The sequence below is a fragment of the Gracilinanus agilis genome, chromosome 2 (genome assembly GCF_016433145.1).
Source record: "Gracilinanus agilis isolate LMUSP501 chromosome 2, AgileGrace, whole genome shotgun sequence".
Taxonomy (NCBI): Eukaryota; Metazoa; Chordata; class Mammalia; order Didelphimorphia; family Didelphidae; genus Gracilinanus; species Gracilinanus agilis.
The window spans coordinates 189,900,889-189,925,252 of NC_058131.1; the positions used below are offsets into that span (position 1 = coordinate 189,900,889).

The 24,364-nt window shown below is 34.8% G+C and overlaps 1 protein-coding gene across 1 annotated transcript in view; it reads left to right on the plus strand.

The window, feature by feature from the left end:
* CSMD1 (CUB and Sushi multiple domains 1) overlaps nucleotides 1–24,364 on the plus strand; it is a 2,120,031-nt gene that overhangs the window by 1,504,247 nt on the left and 591,420 nt on the right. Inside the window, exons 14-17 of the mRNA XM_044659558.1 lie at nucleotides 15,289–15,471; nucleotides 17,672–17,998; nucleotides 19,303–19,497; nucleotides 21,836–21,974. Coding sequence (XP_044515493.1) covers nucleotides 15,289–15,471; nucleotides 17,672–17,998; nucleotides 19,303–19,497; nucleotides 21,836–21,974 — 844 coding nt within the window. The remainder of the gene's footprint in view (nucleotides 1–15,288; nucleotides 15,472–17,671; nucleotides 17,999–19,302; nucleotides 19,498–21,835; nucleotides 21,975–24,364) is intronic.

The following is a 24,364-nucleotide window of genomic DNA, read 5'->3' on the forward strand; positions in this document are numbered from 1 at the left end:
TTTTACTGGAATTTACTGATTGAGAGGGAGGACAGTTATTTGAGTAGTGATCATGTAACCATAATAAGGGGAGAAAGGGAAGGAGGAGAGAGGGGAAAGAAAACAGAGAGGGGAAGAGGGAGAAGAAAAAAAAAAAAAAGAAAATGATCTCTTAAAATGAACAGAAGTGAACCAAAGGAAGTTTGGAAGGGTACAGACACAAGTAGGGGTAGGGTTGAATAGCATATCAAATTAATATATAATGTTTAAATTTAAAAAAAACACCTTAAGCTTTGCATAATAAAAATGTGTTGAATCATATGAACAAGTAAATGATAATTTTTAAAATGGCAACCTTCTGGTAACCCTAACGACGACCTTAATGAATTTGGTTATGGTGGTTCTCAAAGATCAAAAAGAACTTATGCTTCTTAATCATACCATTTCATTAATTTCAGGTCAATAAACATTTATTATGTACTTACTCTGTGTCAGGTATTGTGCCAAGTGCTGTTAGAGATGTATATTTATATAATATCATGTATTTAATATATAAATTATATACCTATATAAAAGATAATCCCTACCTTCAAAGAACTAACAGTCTAGGGGCTAGATGGTAGAAGGCAGGACACAAAAGACAGCTGAAAAGCTGAAATTGGGTGACCACTACTAGGGATGAGTGAAGTTCAAGGTAAGCAGAGCTCTAGAGGAAAAATGGAGGTTGTAAGAATAAAGAGAGACAACTGTGAGTCACTTCTTCTCTGACTCCTTTTGTCCCATCCCCCTTGCACAAATCCCATCCTTACAAGATTTAATTGGAGAGTCTAAATCCAGCCCTCTATAAAGGAAAATTTGAGGAGTTTAGTGTTTCCCAATCCTGACCCAACCCTGAAATTAGAAAGGAGAAGAAGCTGAGGGAGTAGAGAGGGTACTGAGTATTCAAAATTGAATTAACAGCATCATGATGAGATTTCAGTTTACCTGGGGTACTGTACTGTACTTCCTTCCACATCACAATGGGTAATCAGACAGGATTTAGTGGAAAATTATTTTCTTATTCATTTATTTCCAATGAATTAATTAAACAAACTCACAGTTCTTCAATTCCTCTTACTATGCCTTTAGATGTTTAAAACTGCTATTGCATTTAACTAGAGAATTGAAAAAATTCTGCATGATTTTTAAAAATGTATATCATCTTATACATGTTAAAACCAGTGAAAATATGCATTGGATATAGGGGGGACAGAGGTTGAAGGGGAGGTGAAAGGGAAAGTAAAAACATGAATCATGTAACCATGGAAAATTTTTCTAAAAAAATAAAATATTTAAATCTAAAAAAAATGTATATCATCTTATCTCTTGGGGTGGGAGTGGTGTGGAAATACCAAAAATAAATATAATGGTTTGTTTATTTCAAGTTCTAATTCCCAACCCACATCAACAGAACTTCTTTGATTCAATTGTGCTTTAGCAAGGTGATTTTAATTATGGGCTCCTGAGTATTATAGCACATTTAGAATTGTTTTCATGCTATTTTTGCATGTCTATTGTTTACATTCTAAGTGGAGCAGTGAATGACTGATTAACATTTTCAGTATTTTTGATGAAAGTAAATATGTAATTATACATTAAAGAAAATACACAGGCCATTTATGCTACTGAACTATCAAAGTGCTTATTACTTAGTCCCTGTTCAATGGCCTGGATTTCTTGAACACACTTTTTTCCACAAGGAAATTATTAGGTTCATCCTGAATGCAAATTCAAGGATATTTAGTTCCTGAAGTATTTCTGCAAAGACTTCAGACTATACTGCTAGGCCTGGGGCTCAGACCCGAAGAAGAGCATTCCAATAATATTCTGAGGCCTTTCCAAATCCAGTATTCATTATAGCTATTGCCAGTAAAAGCAACAGGGCCTAATGATTTGATTATTGGATTTTGAGTCAGAAAGCTCTGATTTCAAATCCTAGCTCCTATACTTTATGGCTATGTGGCCGTAAGCACTCCATTTACCTCTCTGAGATTCAAGTTCTTCATAAGAAAAGATACTCTGGGTAATACCAACTTCACAGGGCTATTTTGAAACTCAACTAAGACTACCTCTATGAAGTACTTTGTAAACATTACAAATGTAATAGAAATATCTTATTGTTGCTTAAAGGAGAAGACTTGTCTTTATGTGTCTTAAATCTGTTTTTTGTTTTTTTTTTTTCTTTTCTCACCAAATCATAAAAAGGGCCTAAATTTTAGATGGCACAATAATGAGAAAGTCTACTTCCCCCATGAGAAGAAAATTAAAAGCTATTTTAAATTAGATACCCTGAGTTTTACAGATGTTATAAGATATAATTTTGGAACTATTCAGAAGCTTTGACTAGACAGTTAGCCTAGCATGAGAGTAGATAGCCTGTGGGAGGCTTGTGTATTCACCTTGTAGTGTATGTTGTCAGAAAACAGGTGATGCCTGAGGACTACACTGACCTTGTATATGATTGAATGAGCATTAACATGCCTGCTCTAAACCACAGTGAGGAAGCTGACAGGTTTTCTGTCCCCAACATCTGAAAGAAAGCAATGGTTAGACAAATCCAGGTCACCTGTCAAACGATAATGATTGTTTATATTTATATGGGAATTGGAAACACTGCAAATGGCTTTTTGCTGTTGTTATTCTCCAAAATTAAAAAAAATTGAGACATTTCTTTATTCATTTATATTTGCAAATATAAAATATCTAGAAACCCCCAAATATCCCTAATATTTTAATAGTTTGATTTAATATTTATTGAGTACTCAAAATGTTCAGGCCACTGTACTTGGTACCAGGATATAAATGGGGGATGGGGGGCATGAAAAACAGTCCCTGCCCTCAAAGAGCTTGTATTCTATTGTGGGTTTTGAAAGAAAAAAAAAAGTATGCTGGGGGAACCACATCCCCCAGCATGCCTTGTACTCCCCCTACTTCCTGGCAAGCCATGCTAGGGATGGACCCCTCCCACCTACTTCCTTGCATGGTATTGATCTATAAAAGGACCAATCACAGGCCAAGGAGGGACCTTTGAATCAGACTTGGAGCCAGGGCAGAGGGGAGAGCTTGCCCAAGGGAAGGTTATTTTTTCCTTATTAAAGACCCTTTTTTCTCTTGACTTTCTTTTGCTTTCTTTTATTTTTTAAACATTACACTATTAAGTAAGAATAAAATTTGATATGTAGAAATCCTGATTTATTTTATATCCTACTACTTGGCTAAAAAGTATTGATAATTTCAAATAATTTCTAGTGTTATCTCAAGAACTTCTATCAGCTTAGCCAAGATTAGAATAATACTAAAGGTCCTCCTACATTCTTCTAAAAATTTGCCAACAAATAGGAGACTATTAATTAAAAGGCATCCATAATGATAATTATAACAGACATCAAGCCCATTCTATATGGAGATCAGTTGAAGGATTTGGGGAAGTAGACACAGGTTCATGTCCCTCCTTTGATGCTTACTATATGTAGGACCATTGTTAAGTCACTCTCTGCCCCTAACCACCTCCGTTATTTCTTCATCTATAGTGTAAGAATGTTATACATGATAGATGGCTTCAGAAGTGCCTTCTAGTTGTAGGTCTACATGCTTTTCCTCTCAAAGTATCTTATATTTAATGATTTTGAATATATTTACATTTATCCAACTTATTTTTTAATATACATATCTGTATTTTGTGGTTTGGTAATTTCAATCATGTCCAAGTCTTTATGACTACATTTGGAGTTTCCTTGGCAAAGATACTAGAGTAATTTGTCATTTCCTTCTCCACTTCATTTTATGGATGAGGAAACTGAGGTAAACTGAGTTAAGTGACTTGCCCAGATCCATACAGCCAGTAAATGCCTAAGGCTAAATTTTAAGAACATTTCAGGAACATTAATCTTCTTGAGTTCGGGCTTTGTACTTTATACCTATAGAGATGATGATAATATATAATGATATAATATATAATACAATATATATTAGATTGTATATAATATGTATGCATTTATATATACACATATATATGGGGGGATAAATAGATATAGATATGGATATACCATCTTCTCCACTGGAATTTAAACTCTCTGCAAGTAGAGATTATTTTATTCTTTGTGCTTTTATCTCCAGTATCTGGTACAATGCCTGAAACACAGTAGTTGCATAATACATGCTTGTTGTCTGATTTTTGGATTCAGTGAAGGCTTGTTATATGGAATTGAAAATTAGACTAGGTGTGTCTGGCCCCAAAGAGCAGAACTAGCAGTAATAAGTGGAAGTTGCAGAGCTACATATGTATTTTATATAAGAAAACATCCCTTTAATGAGCAGAACAATCCAAGTCTAGAATGGGATGCTTCAGGTAACAATCATTTTTTCCTCCCCTCCTAGAGGTCTGGAAACAAAAGCTAAAAGACCATTTCTAAGGGATGTTGAGGACAAAGTCTGGTTTATTTTCCTGATTTCTAGCCTAAAAAAATCCAATGGATAGTTTTAATGTAAATGTGCATGGGAAGAATAAAGATATCTATAAGCCTTGAGCAGGTTGGAGAGGAATGGATGAGTGATGATCTGCAAAGCCAGAGAGGCTACTCATATTGAGGGAATTGTAGATCCATCTGTATATTCAAAATAGAATATAATTGAGGGGTTGTTTATATTATAACAAAAGAGATATTCCCAAGTGGTATAGTAGCATTCAAATAATTGTGAGAGTTGGTGTTGCTTCAAATGTAGCTCAAAGACATTTAAATATCAAAAAAGGTATAATAGACAACAAGAAAAATTATTTTGGATAATAATATGAATTAGTGTTTAAGTTTTTTTATTTCCGTAATGACAAGAGGAAACATGATATAAATATATACACACATACACACAAACATATTTATAGTAGCTCTTTTGAATTTTAGGACTAGGAGTTGGTGGTATTAGTGCTATTGTCCATTCTCTCAATCCTTTAGGATTTCAATCTTGACTCCTCATAATCTCTTACTGCCTATATTTAATCGGTTATCAAAGCTTGTCTATTTGACCTCTGTAATAGCCTTTATATAGGCTTTCTTCTATCATCTGACACTTCCACTACTCAAGTGCAAGGCCTCATGACTTCACATTTGGATTATTGAAATAGTCTTCTGGTGGGTTTGACAGCCTCAAGTTTGTTCCTTCTCTAATCCATCCTCCATTTAGTCACCAAAGCGATTTTTCCCAAAAAGTGAAGGTTTGATCATATCATCCTCACCCCATCCCTTAAACTCCAGTAACTCCTTATTGCCTCCTGGAGCAAAACTAAATGCTTTGCAATCAAAACTCTTCATAACCTACCTCCCTTCTAACTTTTCACCCTTCTTATACCTTATTCCTCAAGAGAACCACTTCAATCTAGGGACTCCAGCCTTCTGGTTGTTCCACAAATAATACTCTTTCTCTTGGCTTCAGTCATTTTGTTCACCCCTCAATTCTACCTGCTGATTTTCCAGACTTCCTTTAAGTCCCACTTGAAATCCCATCTTTTACTGGAAGCCTTCCTCAACTCCTTTTAATTCTAGTGCTTTCCCTCTGTTAAATAGTTCCTGTTTTTCCTGCATACTGCTTGTTTTGCATATATTTATTTGCATGTTGTCTCCATTTTTAGGCTATAAATTCCTTGAGGGGAGGGAGTGGCTATTGCATCTTTTTGTATCTCTAGATCTTAAAACAGTGCCTGGCACAAAGTAAGAACTTAATAGCTGCTGATAGATTGTTGAAATTTCCAAAGTCACATCTCTATCAATACCTACTTGCCTAGGAAACTGATTATCTTCCTTTTTTCTAGTCTATAGCAAAACAGGAATTAAGGAGAGCATTGTATTAATGATTCTAAGTCTTTCAGTTATGTCAAAACTACTCCTTCCCTTTCCCTTAATCACTCCTCTATGGATCAGAGAGAAATAACCTAGTCATTTTGCTTGCATTTGGACAGGTCAAACATTTTCTGCTTTATAAGGGAAATAATAATTAGTCATTTCTTAAACATTTCTAAATGAAAAAAATCAAAACATAAATATGTCACATGTACATTCAAGTTACAAAGAATATAGGAATTCTAAAAGGCAGAGATGGGGGGAAAGAATAGTCCAGAAAGTTGTAGACAACTTGTGAAAAATCAGACAGGTAAAAAAGATACAATTTGGGAGAAGAGTTAGAAAGCTACTTTAGGTAGAATGAGGAGTTGATACAGGGGAATAATATGAAATTGGAGACAAATCCAAAAGTCCAAACTTTTAAAAGAAGTATTTTCTACCTGACAAACTGCTGGAAAACTGGAAAATAATATGGCCTAAATTAGGCATAGAGTAACACCTTGTACCATATACCAAAGTAAAATCAAAATGGGTCCATGATTTAACAATGAAGGTGATAAGGTAATCAGGGGAGCAAAAAATAATTTACCTCTCAGACCTATGGATAAAGGAAGAATTTAGGTCAAACAAGAGACAGAGAATATTATAAGATATAAAATAGATTACTTTGAATACATTAAATTAAAAACTTTTTACACAAACTGAAGCAATGCAAAAGCAAACAGCAAATTGGGCGTGGGAGGTAGAGAATCTTTATAGCAAGTATCTCTGATGAAGGCTTTATTTCTCAAATACATAGAGGACTGAGTCAAATGTGTAGGAATACACAGCATTGTTGGACAAAGGTCAAAGGATATGAACAGGGGAAGGAATTCTCAGAGGAAGAAATTAAAACTATCTTTAGTAATATTAAAAAATACTATAAATTACTATTAATTAGAGAATGCAAATTAAAACAACTTTAAGTGCCACCTCACACATAACAGAAAAAAAAGGAAATAATAAATGTTTGAGGGGATGTGAAAACATTAGGACACTAATCTACTCTTTGTAGATCTATGAATTGATACATCTACTCTGGAGAGCAATCTAGAGCCACACCCAAAATAATATAAAAGTGTGTAAGGCCCAGTAATATTACTACCAAGTCTGTATTCCAAAAAGATAAAGAATGGAAGAAAAGAAAATATCTGTGCAAAAACATGTAGAGTACCTTTCTTTGTGGTGACAAAGAATTGGAAACCAAAGGGATGTTCATCATTTGGGGAATCACTTAACAACTTGTGTATATGCTTATAATGGAATATTATTGTGCCATAAGAAATGGCAAACAAGATGATCACAAAAAAAACCTGAATGGACTTTTATATAAAATGAGGCAAAGTGAAGTGAATAGAACTTGGAGAGTGTTGTACATAGTAACATCAATAAATTATGATGAATTGTAAATGACAACTATTATCAGCAATGCAAAGATCCAGGACAACTCCAAGGCACTCACAATATAAAAGGCTATTCACTGCCATAGAAGGAACTGATAGAGTCCAAAGCAGATAGAAATGTACAATTCCTCACCTTATTTACTCCATGATTTTTTTCTCTAGTATAAGTAATATGTGTCTTTTTTCACCACATGATGAATATGGAAATATGTATTATATGATAATATATGCATGACCTATATCATTAACTGCCTTCTTGGGGAGGGAGGGAGAGAATATGGATAGCAAAATGTCAGAAATCTTGAAAAATATAAATTAAAAAATTAATGAAATTATAGCTGGAAGCTACAAAGTTTGCAAAGAACTTCAAAAATTACTATCTTATTTTATTATAACTACCTTGGGAAGTTAATATTATCCTTCTTTTACAAATAAGAAAACCCAAGCAGATGGAAATTAAGTGTCTAGTCCAGAGTTATATGGCTCTTAAGTGTTAGAGACAAATTTGAATGCAGATCATCCTTCAGATCTAGTTTTCTATCCATTGTACCACCTATCTACCTCCCTTTATAGATAATTCTATAAAGGTTCAAAAATTATCAATTTAAATCTAATATTTTCCATTTATAAGCCATTTGACCACTACAAAGTCATTTATTCTCTCTCAGACTAAATTTGCTTACTGCAAATGATAATAGAGGGGGCAGCTAGTTGGCATTGTAGATAGAGTACAAAGTCTGAGTTCAAATCTGGCCACTTACTAGTCTGCAACTCTTGGAAAGTCACTCAATCTCTTTTTACCTCAGTTTCTTCATCTATAAAATGAACTGTAGAAGGAAATGGCAAACAAATCCAGTATCTTCCCAAAGAATACCTCAAATGGGATCACAGAGTCAGAGAAAACTTTAAAAACAACTGAACAGCCCAAATAATACTCATAAAATCTACCTCACAATTCTATTGCAGGATATTAATAAATTAATGTCATGTAAAACACTTTACAAATTTCAGAATGTTATATAAATATAAGCTTTTTATAATAATGATAATTTTCCAAAAATATATTGTTAATAATAATATTAACCTGATTGTGATTCTGAAGTCTATAGGATTATGAATTGTAAATTCATTATGTTTGTGTGTGTGTATAAGAGAGAAACAGAGACAAAAAGAGAGAGACAGAGAATCAAAAAAGTGTCCTTTGAAGGTATCAAGGGAATTGTACTGTAAAATTTAGTAACTTCATAGACTTCTCACATAAATAAAGGAATAGTTTCAAAAAAGAACCCTAACCTAAAGAAGAGGTTGGTCAGATATGAAAGATGTGTCTTCTGGGTTAAGATGGTGGCAGAGTAGAAGCAGGGCGACTTTCTCTCCTTACCAACCAATATAGCGTACCGCCAAAGGACAAAAAAAAATCCAGATGAAAGAAGGGATCCCACAATAGGGTGCAGTATTGAAGGTATGTGGGATTTGGGCACTTCCACTCTATAAGGGGGGAAAATAGTTCCCATCAATACCCGAGTGGATCAACCCTCCCCCACCCCACCCACAGTACCAGAGTCAAAGGCTGCGCTGCAGAGTTAAAGTGAGCCAGGGCACAAAATCTAGTCCCTTGGCAGCTAACTGGCACCACTAGGAGTTTGCCCCTGAGAGCAGCAAGCCCCTGAAACCCCAGGTGGCTGGAAAACTCAGACCTTGGACACAGGCGTGGGGCTGAGAGAGACAGCAGCATAGCCCAGCATACTCAGACTCAGAGGAAAACCTCAGGTGGAGGAGCAAGCATGGACCAAGTTCTGGGCTCTGGGAAGCTGGCTAGAAACATGGGAGCTTGACCCTCAAAACAGCTGGACCAGCGACCAGAGGAGGGTCCCCAGAGAAGCCAGGAGACTCACAAAGTAGCCTTAGGCAAAAACTGCTCCCTAACTCCATACAAAGATAATCAGATTGCCTTACTCAGACTTCTGGCAGATAAAGCATAATGATGCCAAGTAAGACGCAAGAAATAAACAAGAAGACAGAAAAAACCTCTTATACTTGATAACTTCTGCACAAAAAAAAAAAAAAACAGAAAACAGAGGAGGACAAACAATTAAAGACATCCAAAACTTCCCAAAAAAAATGAAAATGGGTTACAAGATCTTGAAGAGTTCAAATATGAAATCCTGAGAAAGATGAAAAAGATCTGGCAAGAAAATAACAGTTTAAAAGGCAGAATTTCGCAATTGGAAAGTGAGGCTCAGAAATCAAATGAATTGATAAGCAAATCGAAGATGAGAAATGACCAGCTGGAAGCCTTGAAGAACAAGATAAACCAGATTGAAAAGGAAAACCAAAAGATTATAGTAGAAAATCAGTCTCTAAAGGCTAGAATTGGGCAATTAGAAGCCAATGATCTCACAAGACAACAAGAATTAATAAAGTAAAGTCAAAAGATTGACAAAATAGAAGGAAACATGAAATATATCAATGAGAAGTTAATAGACCAAGAAAACAACTTTGGAAGAGACAACTTGAGAATTATTGGTCTTCTGGAAAAATTAGAGACAAATAGAAACCTAGATAGTGTATTACAAGAAATTATCCAACAAAACTGCTCTAATGTCATTGAACAAGAGGGCAAAATAGACATTGAAAGGATCCATAGATCACCCTCTACACTAAATCCTCAGAAGACAACACCCAGGAATGTAATAGCCAAATTCAAAAGCTTCCAAGTTAAGGAAAAAATATTACAAGAAGCCAGAAACAGACAATTCAGATATCAAGGAACACCAATCAGGATTACACAGGATCTGGCAGCCTCCACACTACAAGACCTCAAGGCTTAGAACATGATATTCAGAAAGGCAAGAGAATTGAGCCTACAACCAAGGATCACAAACCCATCAAAACTGACTATATACTTCTAGGGGGAAGTATGGGTATTCAACAAGTTAGAAGATTCCCAAGCATTTGCACAGAAAAGACCAGGACTAAATGGAAAGTTTGATATCCAACCACAAAAACCAAGAGAAACATGAAAAGGTAAATAAGAAAGAGAGGGGAAAGAAAGAAAACTCTGACCTTTAAATTGCCTTCTTCAAGGGCTTCAATATGATCAAATTATCTGTATTTCTATATGGAGAAATATCATGTATAATTCTAAAAAATTTTACTATTATAGTAATTAGAAGAATTAGTAATAAGGAGAAGTTGGAGTACTAAATGGTCTAAGATGATGGGGGGGAAGGGGATAGTGTGTGTGTGTGTGTGTGTGTGTGTGGGAAATAGAAGATGGCACCAAGAGTAACTTGAAGGAATAAGAAAAATAGAATAATCTATACCACACAAAGAGGGTGTGGGAAGGGGAGGGGAGGAAATACTATTATAAGAAGGAGAGGAAGAGAGTGTAAAAGGAAATACTTAAACCTTACTCGCAGTGGAATTAATCCTGAGAGGGAAGAGTAGCTAGATCCATTAGGATATCAAATTCTATCTAACCCTATGGATAAAGCAAGAAGGAACAAACCAAGGGAGGCAGTGGGAGGGGGGAGTTCTTAAAGGGAGGGGAAGAGAGGGGGGAGGGAATTCATTAGGCCTTAAAAAAATAATAAGAGGGGAATAAAAAGGGAGGGGGTGGAAAGGGAAGTAAATCAAGAGAGGGGACAAGGGGTATTGATTGTAAACAAACCACTGGTTTAAAAGGAAATACCATAATAGGAAGGGGTAGAACTAAGAGAGGATACAAAAATGTTAGGGAATACACAGCTAAAAATTATAACCCTGAATGTGAATGGAATGAACTCACTTATAAAACAGAAGCAAATAGCAGAATGGATTAGAATACAAAATCCTACCATATGTTGTCTACAAGAAACACACATGAGGCAGGTAGACATACACAGGGTTAAAGTCAAGGGCTGGAGTAAAATCTAACCCTTTTTTGGTCTCAAGACTTTCTCCTCTATGTGGAATTGTGAAAAGTATCTCCTCTAATTTGTTTATGATATGATTGTATATGTTGTGAAATACTGATCTAAACCTAAGTTGCCAGGAGAATATTATGCACAGAGATACACTGCGGTACATTCAAATATAATGGACTTCTCTACTAGCAGGAATGCAATGATCCAGAACAATTCTGAGGGACTGATGACCCCAGTGCAACTATCAGTAATATGGAAATAGGTCTTGATCAATGATACATGTAAAACCCAGTGGAATTGTGCTTCAGCTACGGGGAGAGTGGTGGTGGGTACTTGGGGTGACAGAAAGAACATGAATCATGTAACCATGGAAAATTATTCTAAAAAAATTGAAAACAAACAAAAAAATAAAAAAGATATTGAAAGATATCAAGGTAATCCAGTGCATCTCAGGTAATTTCAGTTATCGTACTATTCTCATGCCACTGGACTTAGGTGATTCTTGAAGACAGAGTGAGGCTAAAGACTTTATGTACCTTTGATTCACTTATCTCCAATTCATGAGCAAAACAAGACTACCTCAAATCATTCTCCCTCTTTGAAAATTAAGGGAGGCAGGTGCAGCTAAATAGCTCAGTGGATTGAATGCCAGCCCAAGGGACAAGAGGTTCTGGGTTCACATTTAACCTCAGATACTTCCTAGCTATGTGACCCTGGGAAAGTCACTTAATTCAGTTGTCTGGCCCTTATTGCCCTTCTGCCTTGAAACCAATATGAAAGAAAGAAAGAAAAAAAGAGGGGAGAGAGAGACAGAGACAGAGACAGACAGAGAGAGCGAGAGAGACAGAGAGACAAAGAGACAGGGGTATGGGGAATGGGAGAAATGAAGGAATAAAGGAATGAAGGAATAATTAAGGATGATGGGCAGCTAGAGAGCCAGGCCAAGAAATGGAAAGTCCTGGCTTCAAATCTGGTCTCAGACATTTCCTAGTTATGTGGCCCTGGGCAAATTATTTAATACCCATTGCCTAACCTTTACCACTCTTCTACCTTGAAATTAATACACAATACTGATTCTAAAACAGAAGGTAAAAGTTAAAAAAAAAGGAAAGAAAATTAAGGATGAACAAGACCTCTACAGTAATGTAGAATGCTGGGGGAAATATTTTAATTCAAATTTAGCTTTAAGTTATGTGTAAGGTCTCACTGAAAAGAATTAATAGGGTCTCAAAGAAACACTACTGCACATGCAACTTCAAAGATAACATGTATAGGACAGCTAATTATATTCTTTACACAAGAAATGCTTACAACACAAAATACTCATAACCATATTTAAATATTATTAGGTTTCACCATGAATATAGAATAGGCCAGTCAAAACTAGATCACTTCTAATCTTTCCTGGATAGGGAAGAGATAATTTCTTCCCCATCTCCTCCCTGGAGTTTACAATCTTATGGATTATAATGTAATAGTAGATGAAACATTACTAATATAATAAAAATAGCAATACAGAAGATGTGGAAGTTTGTGTAAAGAACATTTTTAGTTTTGTGCCAGGCATATCATAAATGACTATTAACAGACAGTCAAACACCACTTAACTGAACAAAAATGAATCAAATACTGTGCTAGACCCCAGGAATACAAATGCAAATAGAATTAAAGACAATCCTTACCCTTAGGGAGCTTTTCTTCTAATAGGGGAAGATAGCAGATAAAAGGACCCTAAAAAGTAGAAGGAATGGTAAAGATAAGAGCACTTGCTTAAAAGATGTGGTAGAGAAATTCCAGACTGCATTCTAGGGAGGAATAAGACATGTCTGGCTTGGGTACTTGCCTTAAACAGAGATCTAGGGGAAGCTATCTATAAAGAGGAAATGGTATTTCCATTTCTACAGGAAGAAAGAAAGAAGTAGGAGAAAAAACAGACCTTGTTTAGGAAATTCCTTCACTTCTTGAAGAGATGGCTATGACCAGTAACTATCTTCAGTCAGCCTTCTGCTTTAAGTAGTCCTGAAGGGAGCCAGTAGTGTTCTTTGATATTTTTCATCTCAGTCTATTCCTAACAGATGGCTAATTAATTACATTTTGATCTCTCAGGTATAACTCAAATCTATCTTCCAGTTCAAAGATGATGATAGTTCCAAGTCTTCCTCAGTGCTAAAAGGGAACCCTTGTCCCTCTGAACAATTCCAAGTACCAGTCTCTTCTCAACCCCCTATTATATTGGTATTAACAAATAAGTACAATATAAAATTGTATTCCTATTATTTTCTACTAGAGGTAAATATGCCAAGAAGATTTATAGGATTGCTCAACAGATCTATCACTTTCATTTCATTCTTCACTGTCTGAACAGCACCTGAAATGACACAGCTTCTGAATATCTAATATACATAGCTAATTCTTATCATAAGGCTTAACTTCTTTTCCATGAAGAGTAACTATCTCAATCAAGAAGAGAAATATACACCCTCAGTAGTGCTGATTGGCAACCTATGCTCATGGAAAGAGGAACAAATTGAAGCAGGCAGCCAGAATCTTGATATCCAATTTTTGGTTCACTTGCAAAGCCCTTGTATTGAGTGGCATTTTTTCATTTTAGTTACTATTAGGAAAGGAGAGGGGTGAAAAATCCATTCTTTCTCTACCTACATCAGGGGTCCAAGGAAGATTTGTCAGAATTCTAAGACATGCATTTAAAAGAGAGAAAGAGTAGAAACAGAAGATGTTTCTCTCTTTAAAAGCTACTGGGTGGGTCTCTTTTGCTTCTGTGCTGCTATTCCTCATTGACATTGTCCCAATGTTAAGTTTTCTTGGGATTCAACCAGTAGCTTCTGGCCATGTATGTTCTTTACCAAAGAACCCAAGGTTAGGTCCTTGGACATGAAGAAATGCCCCAGCCAGAAGATCAGACTGATGGATTTATCAGCATTTATTAGAGCTTAAGTAGAGGTTTAATTTGTATCCATTTTTACAAATTTATTTTTGTTATTTCCCTTCTCAAAGTCATTAGTAACTTCCTATTGCCCTTAGTAAAAAAGTGCAAAATCCTAAACCTGGCCTTCTACAATCTGGTTCCCAGCTATTTTTTTTCAAATTTACTTCAGATCATTCCTCTAAATTCATTTCATGTTCTTACTGAACTAGCCTACTTGTAATTCTCCAAAATGGACTGAAAACATATTACATCTTCGAATTTGCATAGATCATACCCCTTGCCTTAAATGTCTTCCCCCATCATCTGAGACTCATGGTATCCCTAGCATCTTGCAAGGTTAATTCCTGGTATCGCCTTGTATAGGAAGATACTCCAGCCCTCCTTATCTTTAGTACTCTCTCTTCTCAAAGTATCTTTTATCTGTTTATCTGTGTGTATGTAATATTTCTTCTCCCCCCCTCCCCAAACCTCAGTAGAATATAAGCTTTTAAAAGGTAAGTTTTGTTACTTTTTGTTCTGATATCCCCAGGTCCAAGCACGATATTTTGAAAGTAATATTTTACAATGTTTGTTGAACTGAATTTATTTATAATCACATTTTAATGAGTAGAATTTTGCTTCTCTTTATTGTATTTTGATCTGAAGAAAATAAATATATTCATTGTTTTATGAGTTTTAACAAGAAACTTAATCAGTTTAAACATTCAGCACACAATGCATAAACTTCTTTGTGTGTGGCTTATGATCTCTAAAACACATACATATAAAAATATCATTTACATTTTAGTATTGGCAAAATGAATATGCATGCAGAAAATATGCTGAATGCGAGTGAATTTATCAGTTTTAACATGCTTTGGGATAACATTCATATAGCCATTCATAATCTTTTTAAAAGAACAAACACAGCAAATTGTGTAATATCTTTTTTCCTTAAGTTTTAAATTGTACTTAATTGTCTCTCTGTCTAGCTTAATTGAAGATGTTAGATTTTTAATGAATTGTATATTCTTTAGGAACTACTTACATAAATGCTTTCCCAGGTACTAAAGTTAAAACACTTTCCTGTTCTCAAAAGTGTAATGCTAGAAAATATTCAAGTAGTGCAGATACTTTATCCTTTTTTGCTCTTCTGTTTTCAGAGATTGATAAGGGAGGATGTGGTGATCCTGGAATTCCATCTTATGGGAAAAGAACTGGCAACAGTTTCCTACATGGAGATACTCTTACGTTTGAATGTCAGGCAGCTTTTGAATTAGTGGGAGAAAGAGTTATCACATGTCAACAGAATAACCAGTGGTCTGGCAACAAACCCAGTTGTGTTTGTAAGTACTGGTCTCTCAACCTGGCTTTGCTCATTCGACTCCCCTTACTTTGTCCAGAAAATATATTCCCAGAAAAGTACTACATCAGAAGCTGAAGATCGTTTTAATGATTATGGTTTCTACACATATTTAGTTTGGTTTGATGGAAAGAGATTAGCTGGGGATTCAGAGAACCTGGGTTCAAATTCTGCCTCTGTCACTTAGTTCTATGATCTTTAGCAAATCTTTTAACCTCAATATGCTTCTGTTTCCTCATTTATAAAGTGAGGTTTCTAGACTATATGACCTCTGACATCCCTTCCATCTCTAAATTCAGAGTCTAAAGAATCACCAGGTAGGGTTCTTTTACAACTTTTATTTTCCCACATTAGATTACTAATTAAAACAAAATAATAGTTTTAATATAAATTTATACTGGATAAATGGGGCAGCTAGGTGGCACAGTAGATAGAGCACTTGATCTAAAGTCAGGAAGACTCATCATCCTGGGTTGAAATCTGGCCTCAGTACTTAACTAGCTGTGTGACCCTGGACAAGTCACTTAATCCTGGATGCCTCAATTTCCCTACCTGTAAAATGAGCTGAAGAAAGAAATAGCCAACCACTCCATTATATTTTCCAAGAAAACCTCAAATGGGGTCATGAGAGTCACATATGATTAAAACAATTGAACAATATATTAGAAATAAAACAAGATATCAGAAATATTCGAAATATAAATTTCATTATGAGCTCTAAGACTCTAAGTTATGGGAGAGATTGTACACAAGCAGGGCCTTGCCCTGTTGAAATCACAAGGTTTTTTATATTTTTTTAATTTTGTAGTAATAACTATTAAATGATTCCTGATCGTGTGAATACCAGTCATAAGCACATTGATAATGCCTTTAAAATGTACAGTTCAGTGGTGTTCAACTTTGAGATCTCTAATAGTGAATGACTGGTAAAAACGAGTTTGAATAATAAAATTAATGTTCAAGTACAAAATTGATTCCTGATATTAAAAAAGTAGGTATCATGATACATTAGGAGAGGCACAAGATTTGGAAGCAAAAGACTTGGGTTTGGTTCACTATTTTCTATATTAATAATAGCTAGTGTTTGATGTTTTAAGGTTTGTAATGCACTTTGCAAATATCTCATTTTATGTTCTCAACAACTCTAGGAGGTAAGTACTATTATTATCCCTATTGGACCATTTATCAAAGGAAAAATTATTTAAATACATTAAATAAAATAGTATTGCAAAGAAAATTAATTATATTGAAATATAGTTGTCTATATATATATTTTTTTAATAAGTTCATGTGTATAGAACTTATTTTCTAAGGTCTCTTCTACCTCAAAACCTCATGAGAAAAACATTTTAACAACTAAAAAGAATAACTTGCATGTCCTATTTAAGGACAGACAACAATTTTTTAACAAAATACACTAAGGATAGACAAGGAGGAAAAAATTGATATCAACTCAAACTAAATTAAATATCCTTCACCAAAGATGATAATTTCTATTTTTGGAAGGAAAATAAATATTTTAAAACTTCTTTCTCCTTTACAATGATTATTTAAAATTTTTATACAGACACTCAGTTATTTAGTAGGACAATTTTCTGATATTTTAGGTATATTCATAAGGTACACACCTTACAGGAAACAACTTTCCAACAAAATTATACTGTATTCATCCATCAATAAGTCATATTAACCTGCCCTTCTAAATATGACAAATAAAATCTATCTGTTGATTGATATTATCTATCTCTTTTTCCATCCATGACTATCTACACTAGCCAGCACGAATTTTGTCAGTTTTCCCTATATTCAAAAAATCAGCTTTTATGTAAAGTTATTTTACTTTTCTCAGACAAGTATATAGATGCTAGAAATTGTATTAATATTATTTTCAAAAGGAAATTTACTTGAGGTCCAGTCTATTCAGATTTCAAATCTTAAGGTAATTCATAGATGCTATTAGTGTACAATATAAGAAAACAATGAAGATGCATTATAAAAATTCATGAAAAGGCAGAAATTATATATAGCTTGAATGTACCAAATCAGATTCTACAACAATCAAATTAAAATCAGAACATCTCAGTAATTCTGCACTATCTTTTATAGGGAGTGGAGGTAGAATGTATGTTTAAATTAAGGTTTGAGAATATTTGTCATTTATTTGTCTGTGTTATATTTTACAGTCTCGTGTTTCTTCAACTTCACTACCCCGTCAGGGATTATCCTTTCACCAAACTACCCTGAAGAGTACGGCAACAATATGAATTGTGTTTGGCTGATTATATCTGAGCCAGGAAGTAGGATTCATCTCATTTTTAATGACTTTGATGTAGAGCCTCAGTTCGACTTTCTTGCTGTCAAAGATGATGGAATGTCTGATGTATCAGTTCTTGGAACATTTTCTGGAAATGAAGTCCCTTCCCAATTAGCCAGCAGTGGTCACATTGTACGCCTGGAGTTTCAGTCAGATCATTCTACCACAGGGAGAGGTTTCAATATCACTTACACTAGTAAGTACTTCAATACAGGTACCCCTTCTAAATTCTTCTTGTATTATCAACAGTTATTGAAATTCTAAGACGGTTTAACAGGGGAAAATAACAGTGCAATCCTGGCTTTTTTTCATTTCAAAGTCATATATTTAATTCTTCTTATGTACAAGACACTGTACTAAGTCCTAGAGGTCCAAAGATGAAAAACTGTACAACTGCCAAGGAGTTTATAAAGGGCAGCATAATGTTGCACACATAAGTAAGCAACAGAGTGAAATATAATAGAGACAAAGAAGTACAAAGTACTCAAGGAGAAGTAACTGAGATGGTAAAACGATTTTCAAGTACTGAGGTTAAAGTTTTATAGAGAAAGTTTCACCTGAGCTTACCCTTGAAGAAAGAAATAAAACTACTAGGCAGGGATAAAGAAGGAACATTTTTCAGGTCCAGGGGATGGCCTGGACAAATGTACAGAAGAAAGAGAGAACAGCAAATGATCAGGTAATACCTAGTTGGCCAATTTGATTGAATGGGCCAAAGCATCTTGTAGAAATCTAACTTTGATTACCTAAACGATGTGCATACTTTTATAGAAATTTTTCTACCTCTATCTTCCTTCCTTCCTTCCTTCCTTCCTTCCTTCCTTCCTTCCTTCTTTGTTTCTTGAGATTTTATTTCTGTATGGGGAGTTCCCCAATGAAGAAACTATATCAAAGCAAATCAGGAGATGTTATGCAAGTTATATTTTTAAAGAGTTCCCTACCCACCCCTACTCTTCTCCTTCCCTACCCTGGGCACTGAGAAGTTAATTCACTTGCCAAAAATCATTCATTCATTATGTGTCAGAGGGAGGACTTGAATATACATCATGATGATTTTGAGATCAGCTCTTTGCCACTAATCCATACCTTTTTTATATGATTAAATGTAATCCACTTTGTAAATATTTTAAAATAATATATTTATGTGTGTGTGTGTGTGTGTGTGTATAATCTTCAGAGTCAATATAACTAAACAGAGAAACCATATGGCATCATAGATGTCATAAAGAAGTTGGTCAAGTCTTCTTTCTGATATATATTGACTGTATTGACATGGACAAGTCAATTAATTTCTGAGTGTTCCATGAAATTTTCCAGACTATATTATGGAATGCCCCAATGTTTATTGTAAGAATTATTTCCAGACTGAGCACACCATACTGATGAAATCAAAAATCTCTATAAAAATCAAAATTCATGTTTAATTATCAAAAAAATCATTTTATTTTAAAATTTTGTTGAGCTTAGTCAATTTGTTATTATTTTTTCCTTTCCACTTAGCATTTGGTCAGAATGAATGTCATGACCCCGGTATTCCCATAAATGGAAGACGTTTTGGTGACCGATTTCTGTTAGGAAGTTCTGTTTCTTTCCATTGTGATGATGGCTTCGTCAAAACTCAAGGATCAGAGTCTATAACCTGCATCATGCAGGATGGAAATGTTGTTTGGAGCTCTACTGTTCCACGTTGTGAAGGTATATCTTTTATACTTTTTGTAAGAATAAAGGCCTTGCCATTTGGACTTCCTTTGAAACAAGTGAGCACTAAAATATTAAGTGAGAATACTTCTCAATTGTTTTCAGTAAGTGACTTGAGTCTATTGCTTCTTAACACTGCTTGAGGATCTACCCAAAGACAATTCCAAAAATGGAGTATTTCTCTAGTCATTTTCTTTTCAGCCTTCTACTGTCAGTGCCTAGGTGTGGATACTTCTGAAACTGAGTAGAAAAGAACATTGAGAGGAAAGTTTAAATTTACTTCAATTAAACATTTCTTAGCAAACCTTTAATTAGAAAAGTGTGTGTTCCTGGAACATAGATTGAGTAAGTTCCTTCAGGCAGCTTCTACTTACTCACTTCAAATCTCAAGAATATCCTATGGTATGATGGTTTCAATATTATAGCCTAGATTGCTATTCCTCAAGTAATTCTTTACACTATAACATTCCATACGAAATCATTTACTTTGATGAAAAAAATATTATAGGATTAAAATATTGATTTGTTTGAATGTTTCAGTCTTGTGGATAACCTAAAGATAGCTTTTGCATTTTACAATATACTGTTTTAGCTTGAAATGACAATTATAATTTTAGTGTTTTTAAATCCTTAGAAAGAATTAGGCATTTTGAAGACACAAATATTATCTTATTTAGTAAAGCATATCTAAAGTATTTGTTTCCTCTAGTATTCATAAACGGCTTTTTTATTCTGATATCAATTAGAGTACAAATGGTAAGTTCAAAAGTTTCATTTTGTATGTTCAAAATTAAATTAAAAAAAAATCAACTTGGTGTCTGAAAATTCTGTCTTTTCTATGTTCATTTAAATAATGTGTTCCTAACCTGGGTCCTGTGAACTTTAAATATATAGATATAGAGATATAGATATATGTATAAATTTATATTTATGAATATATTTGTGATTATATTTCAATATGCCTAGTTTCCATTATAATTTGTATTTTATGCCTTAAAAAACATTATTCTGAGAAAGTGTTAATAGGCTTTTCAAGACTACCAAAGGTATTAACAACACAAAAAAAAAAAAAAACTAAGACTGCCTGCTTTAGATGAAGTGACTATCTTAAAGAAATATAGAAGTTGGACCTTCTGCAGAGCCAACCTATACAAAAGTATGATTGATTTTAATGTGAATTCAGACACAAAACTAGAAAAATCTCTAAGACTCATTAGTAATGGATGGCTCTGTCACAGTCTTTGCGCATAATATAGTTACTTTCTCCAAGGAATTTTCTTCATCAAAGGAGGAGATGGCCATTTTTAAACCAGATAATAATCATACTAATAGTCCTATTTATAGAGTTTAAGGTTTGCTAAGTGCTTTACATACATTATCTCCTTTAATCCTCATGAGAATTGTGTGAGGTAAGTGCTATAGCTATTATTATCTGCTTTTTTCATTGCCTCAGCTTGAAGGAACTGGTTTATACAATCAGCAAGTAGCAGAGATGGAATTTAAGTCCAGATCTTTCCTACTCCATGTCCCTAACTATTACATTGAGCTGTCTTTATATAATATCATTTGAATTAAATGAAAGAAAACAGACATAATCTGAAGATGGAAACTACTGTTTGGGAATTAAAGCTTTCTGAATTAGAACATAAGCTGTCAAATGAATATGTTTGAAAGTTCATTTTATTGCTAATGAAATATCAATGTATTGCAATCCATACTGAAATAGTCTTCTTTAATTTGAAAAACTCCCCTCATAAGAATCTCTCTTCTCAGGATGGGTTTGAATTAAGTGTCTTCTGCCCTGTTATTTAGTTTTTTTCTACTTTTGTGGAACTCAGCTTTTCTGAAATTTGTTTGAAAATATTATTTATTTTCTAACTTTAAAAAGCTATCATATAAATTACCTGACAAAATAAAACATTTAAGAATTCTTTTCATGTAATGAAGAAAATGAAAGTTTAGCCATTATGTATGTTTGTGTATTACATTTACAATGTAACATGCAAGGAGAAGCAAAGTAATCCATAAGATAATTTATTGCATAGTAACTAATTGAGAACTATTAAAAAATACCTATTGCATGCCCAGAATTGTATTGGTTACCATAACGAATACAAAAATTTATGAGAAACATTATTGATCCTAGGAAACATTTGGTGTAATTAAGGTAAACTTTTGTTCTATTTATTAAAATGTATAAAAATTAAACTTTTAAAGAGACATCTGATAGCCATTTGTATTTGTTAATTATTAATCATCTCTTTGTTACTTATTGAACTCAGGTTTTTTTCCAATCCTCTTAATTTGAAATTTTTTTCTTCCTATGAACTTTCAGCACCATGTGGTGGACATTTGACAGCATCCAGTGGTGTTATTTTACCACCAGGATGGCCAGGATATTATAAAGATTCTTTAAATTGTGAATGGGTCATTGAAGCAAAACCAGGACATTCCATCAAGATCACATTTGATAGGTGAGCATTTTTTTCAAATATATTTTAATTAAATTGTGTTTTACCTCATCAGGGCTATGTGTCTTAGTCCTTTTACCAAAACACTTGGAGTATGTTTTCACTTAGCCAGAAATAGCTTATCATTGGAATTTGCATATACAACACTTAGAGAACTAATTTTTATTTCTCCTAGTTTTATTTCCAGTGAAGATAGTACTTCAAATATTCTGTCCTGTTACTCTACATGCAGAATAGTAGGTTTGCAGGCTGCTCGATACAATTGTTATTGCCTTCCTGTATTGTATTATAAAAAGTAGTAAAGAAATATTTCCCAGTAATTGACAGTTGCACCTTAGTCCAACTCTGATTTGGAAGCTACAGAAATCTATGAGCACAGTTTTGGTATTCCAGGACACATTTTGGTCAATTCCACTATGTGTCCCATAAAGAAGTTTGTGAAAATGTCATTATGTCAGCTCAGGAAAGTTTCTGTTTTGTGATCATGTTACATACAACCTGAAAGATGAAGACCAAAAGATTTTATAGACTATCAAAGATGTAAGTGAAATTAGAGATCATAGAGTCTAGTCTCATTTGAAAGTTGAGGAACCTGACATCCAGACAGGTTAAGTCATTTGCCTGATGACATAACAGATTTTTAGTAAAAAAGAGGAAAATGATAGATATCAGATTCTAAGAGAAAGATCCTAATTACAGATTTAAAACACATAGTAAGGCTATGAAATCAGGGCAATAATAATTCTCCATCTATACCAGTTTGAGCATTTTATTAAAGAAAAAAAATAATTTGCTTCAGAATATTGCATGAAGGAAATTTTTAACCTACAATGAGGCTATCAATATAGTATACACTGAAGAAATAGAAGGGGTTCCGGGTTAAGATGGCGGCAGAGTAAGAAGCAGCTCTTAACCTCTCCTGACCGAAACACACAAAACTCCTCAAGGGGACATAAAAACAAGTCCAGACGAAGGGAGGAACCCCCACAACAGGGCACAGTGTGGAAGGTACGTGGAATCAAGGCATTTCCAGGCTATAAAGGGGTGAAACAGCCCTCACGAAATCGCGGGCTGAGCAACCACCCACCCCCACCCCCTCCAACTCATCTATAGCTCCAAAGCCAGCTAAAAAGAAATAGAGCAAGTTTGGGGCACCCATTGAGTCATTGGCAGCTCCGGGGCCTGTTCCTGAGAGCAGCAAGACTTAGGACCCCATTAAGCCAAAAAACGCAGGCGAAATCTGAGCACGGGAGCAGGACGCTGGGCACAGAGCACAGGCTGAGCAGAGCCCAGGCACTGCGGAGGCGTGGGTGGAGGCAGACACAGCCAGGAACTACAGCCTAAGTGGGGAACCAGTGTGGACGGGTATACGACTGTGGAAGCAGCGCCCTGAGACTTGTAAAGAAACCTCTGGCAGAGGATCAAGTAAGGGGGTCCACCAGGGGGCTTGACCTTGGAAAAAACCAGAACTCAGACCTCAGGAGCCAATAGATCGTGGACAGACACTGAGCGCGAGGATAAACCTGAGAAGCTGCTGGGCTAATGATGGCTACTCAGTCTCAGGAAGTTCAGAAGAGAAAGAATAACAACAAGAAAAAGAAGTCTTTAACACTCGACAGCTTTTACACAGAGAAAATCCAGACAACCGAGCAAACAGAGGAGGAGAACAAACAAGCATCCGGACCCTCCTCAAATAAGGAAAACTCCTCACAAGCTATGGAAGAGTTCAAAACTGAGATTTTGAGGAAAATGGAAGAGATCTGGCAAGAAAATAACTGTTTAAAAGGTAGAACCTTGCAATTGAACACCAGAGATGACCAGATTGAAAAGGAATACCAAAAGATTATGGCCGAAAACCAGAAGATTATGGCCGAAAACCAGAAGATTATGGCCGAAAACCGAAAGATTATAGCCGAAAATCAATCCCTAAAGGCTAGAATTGAGCAAGTAGAAGCTAATGATCTCTCAAGACAACAAGAACAAATAAAACAAAGTCAAAAGACTGAAAAAATAGAAGGAAACATGAAATATCTCAATGAGAGAGTGACAGACCAAGAAAACCGGTCTAGAAGAGACAATTTGAGAATAATTGGTCTTCCAGAAAAACCAGAAATTAATAGAAACCTGGACTCCGTACTAAAAGAAATTATTCAGCAAAATTGCCCTGAAGTCCTACAACAAGAGGGCAATATAGACATAGAAAGGATTCATAGAACACCCACTACATTCGATCCAGAGAAAAAAACGGGTAGAAATATTATTGCCAAATTCAAAAGCTTTCAAGCAAAAGAAAAAATCTTACAAGAAGCCAGAAAGAGACAATTCAAATATCAAGGAGCTCCAATCAGGATCACACAGGATCTGGCAGCCTCCACGCTAAAAGACCGTAAGGC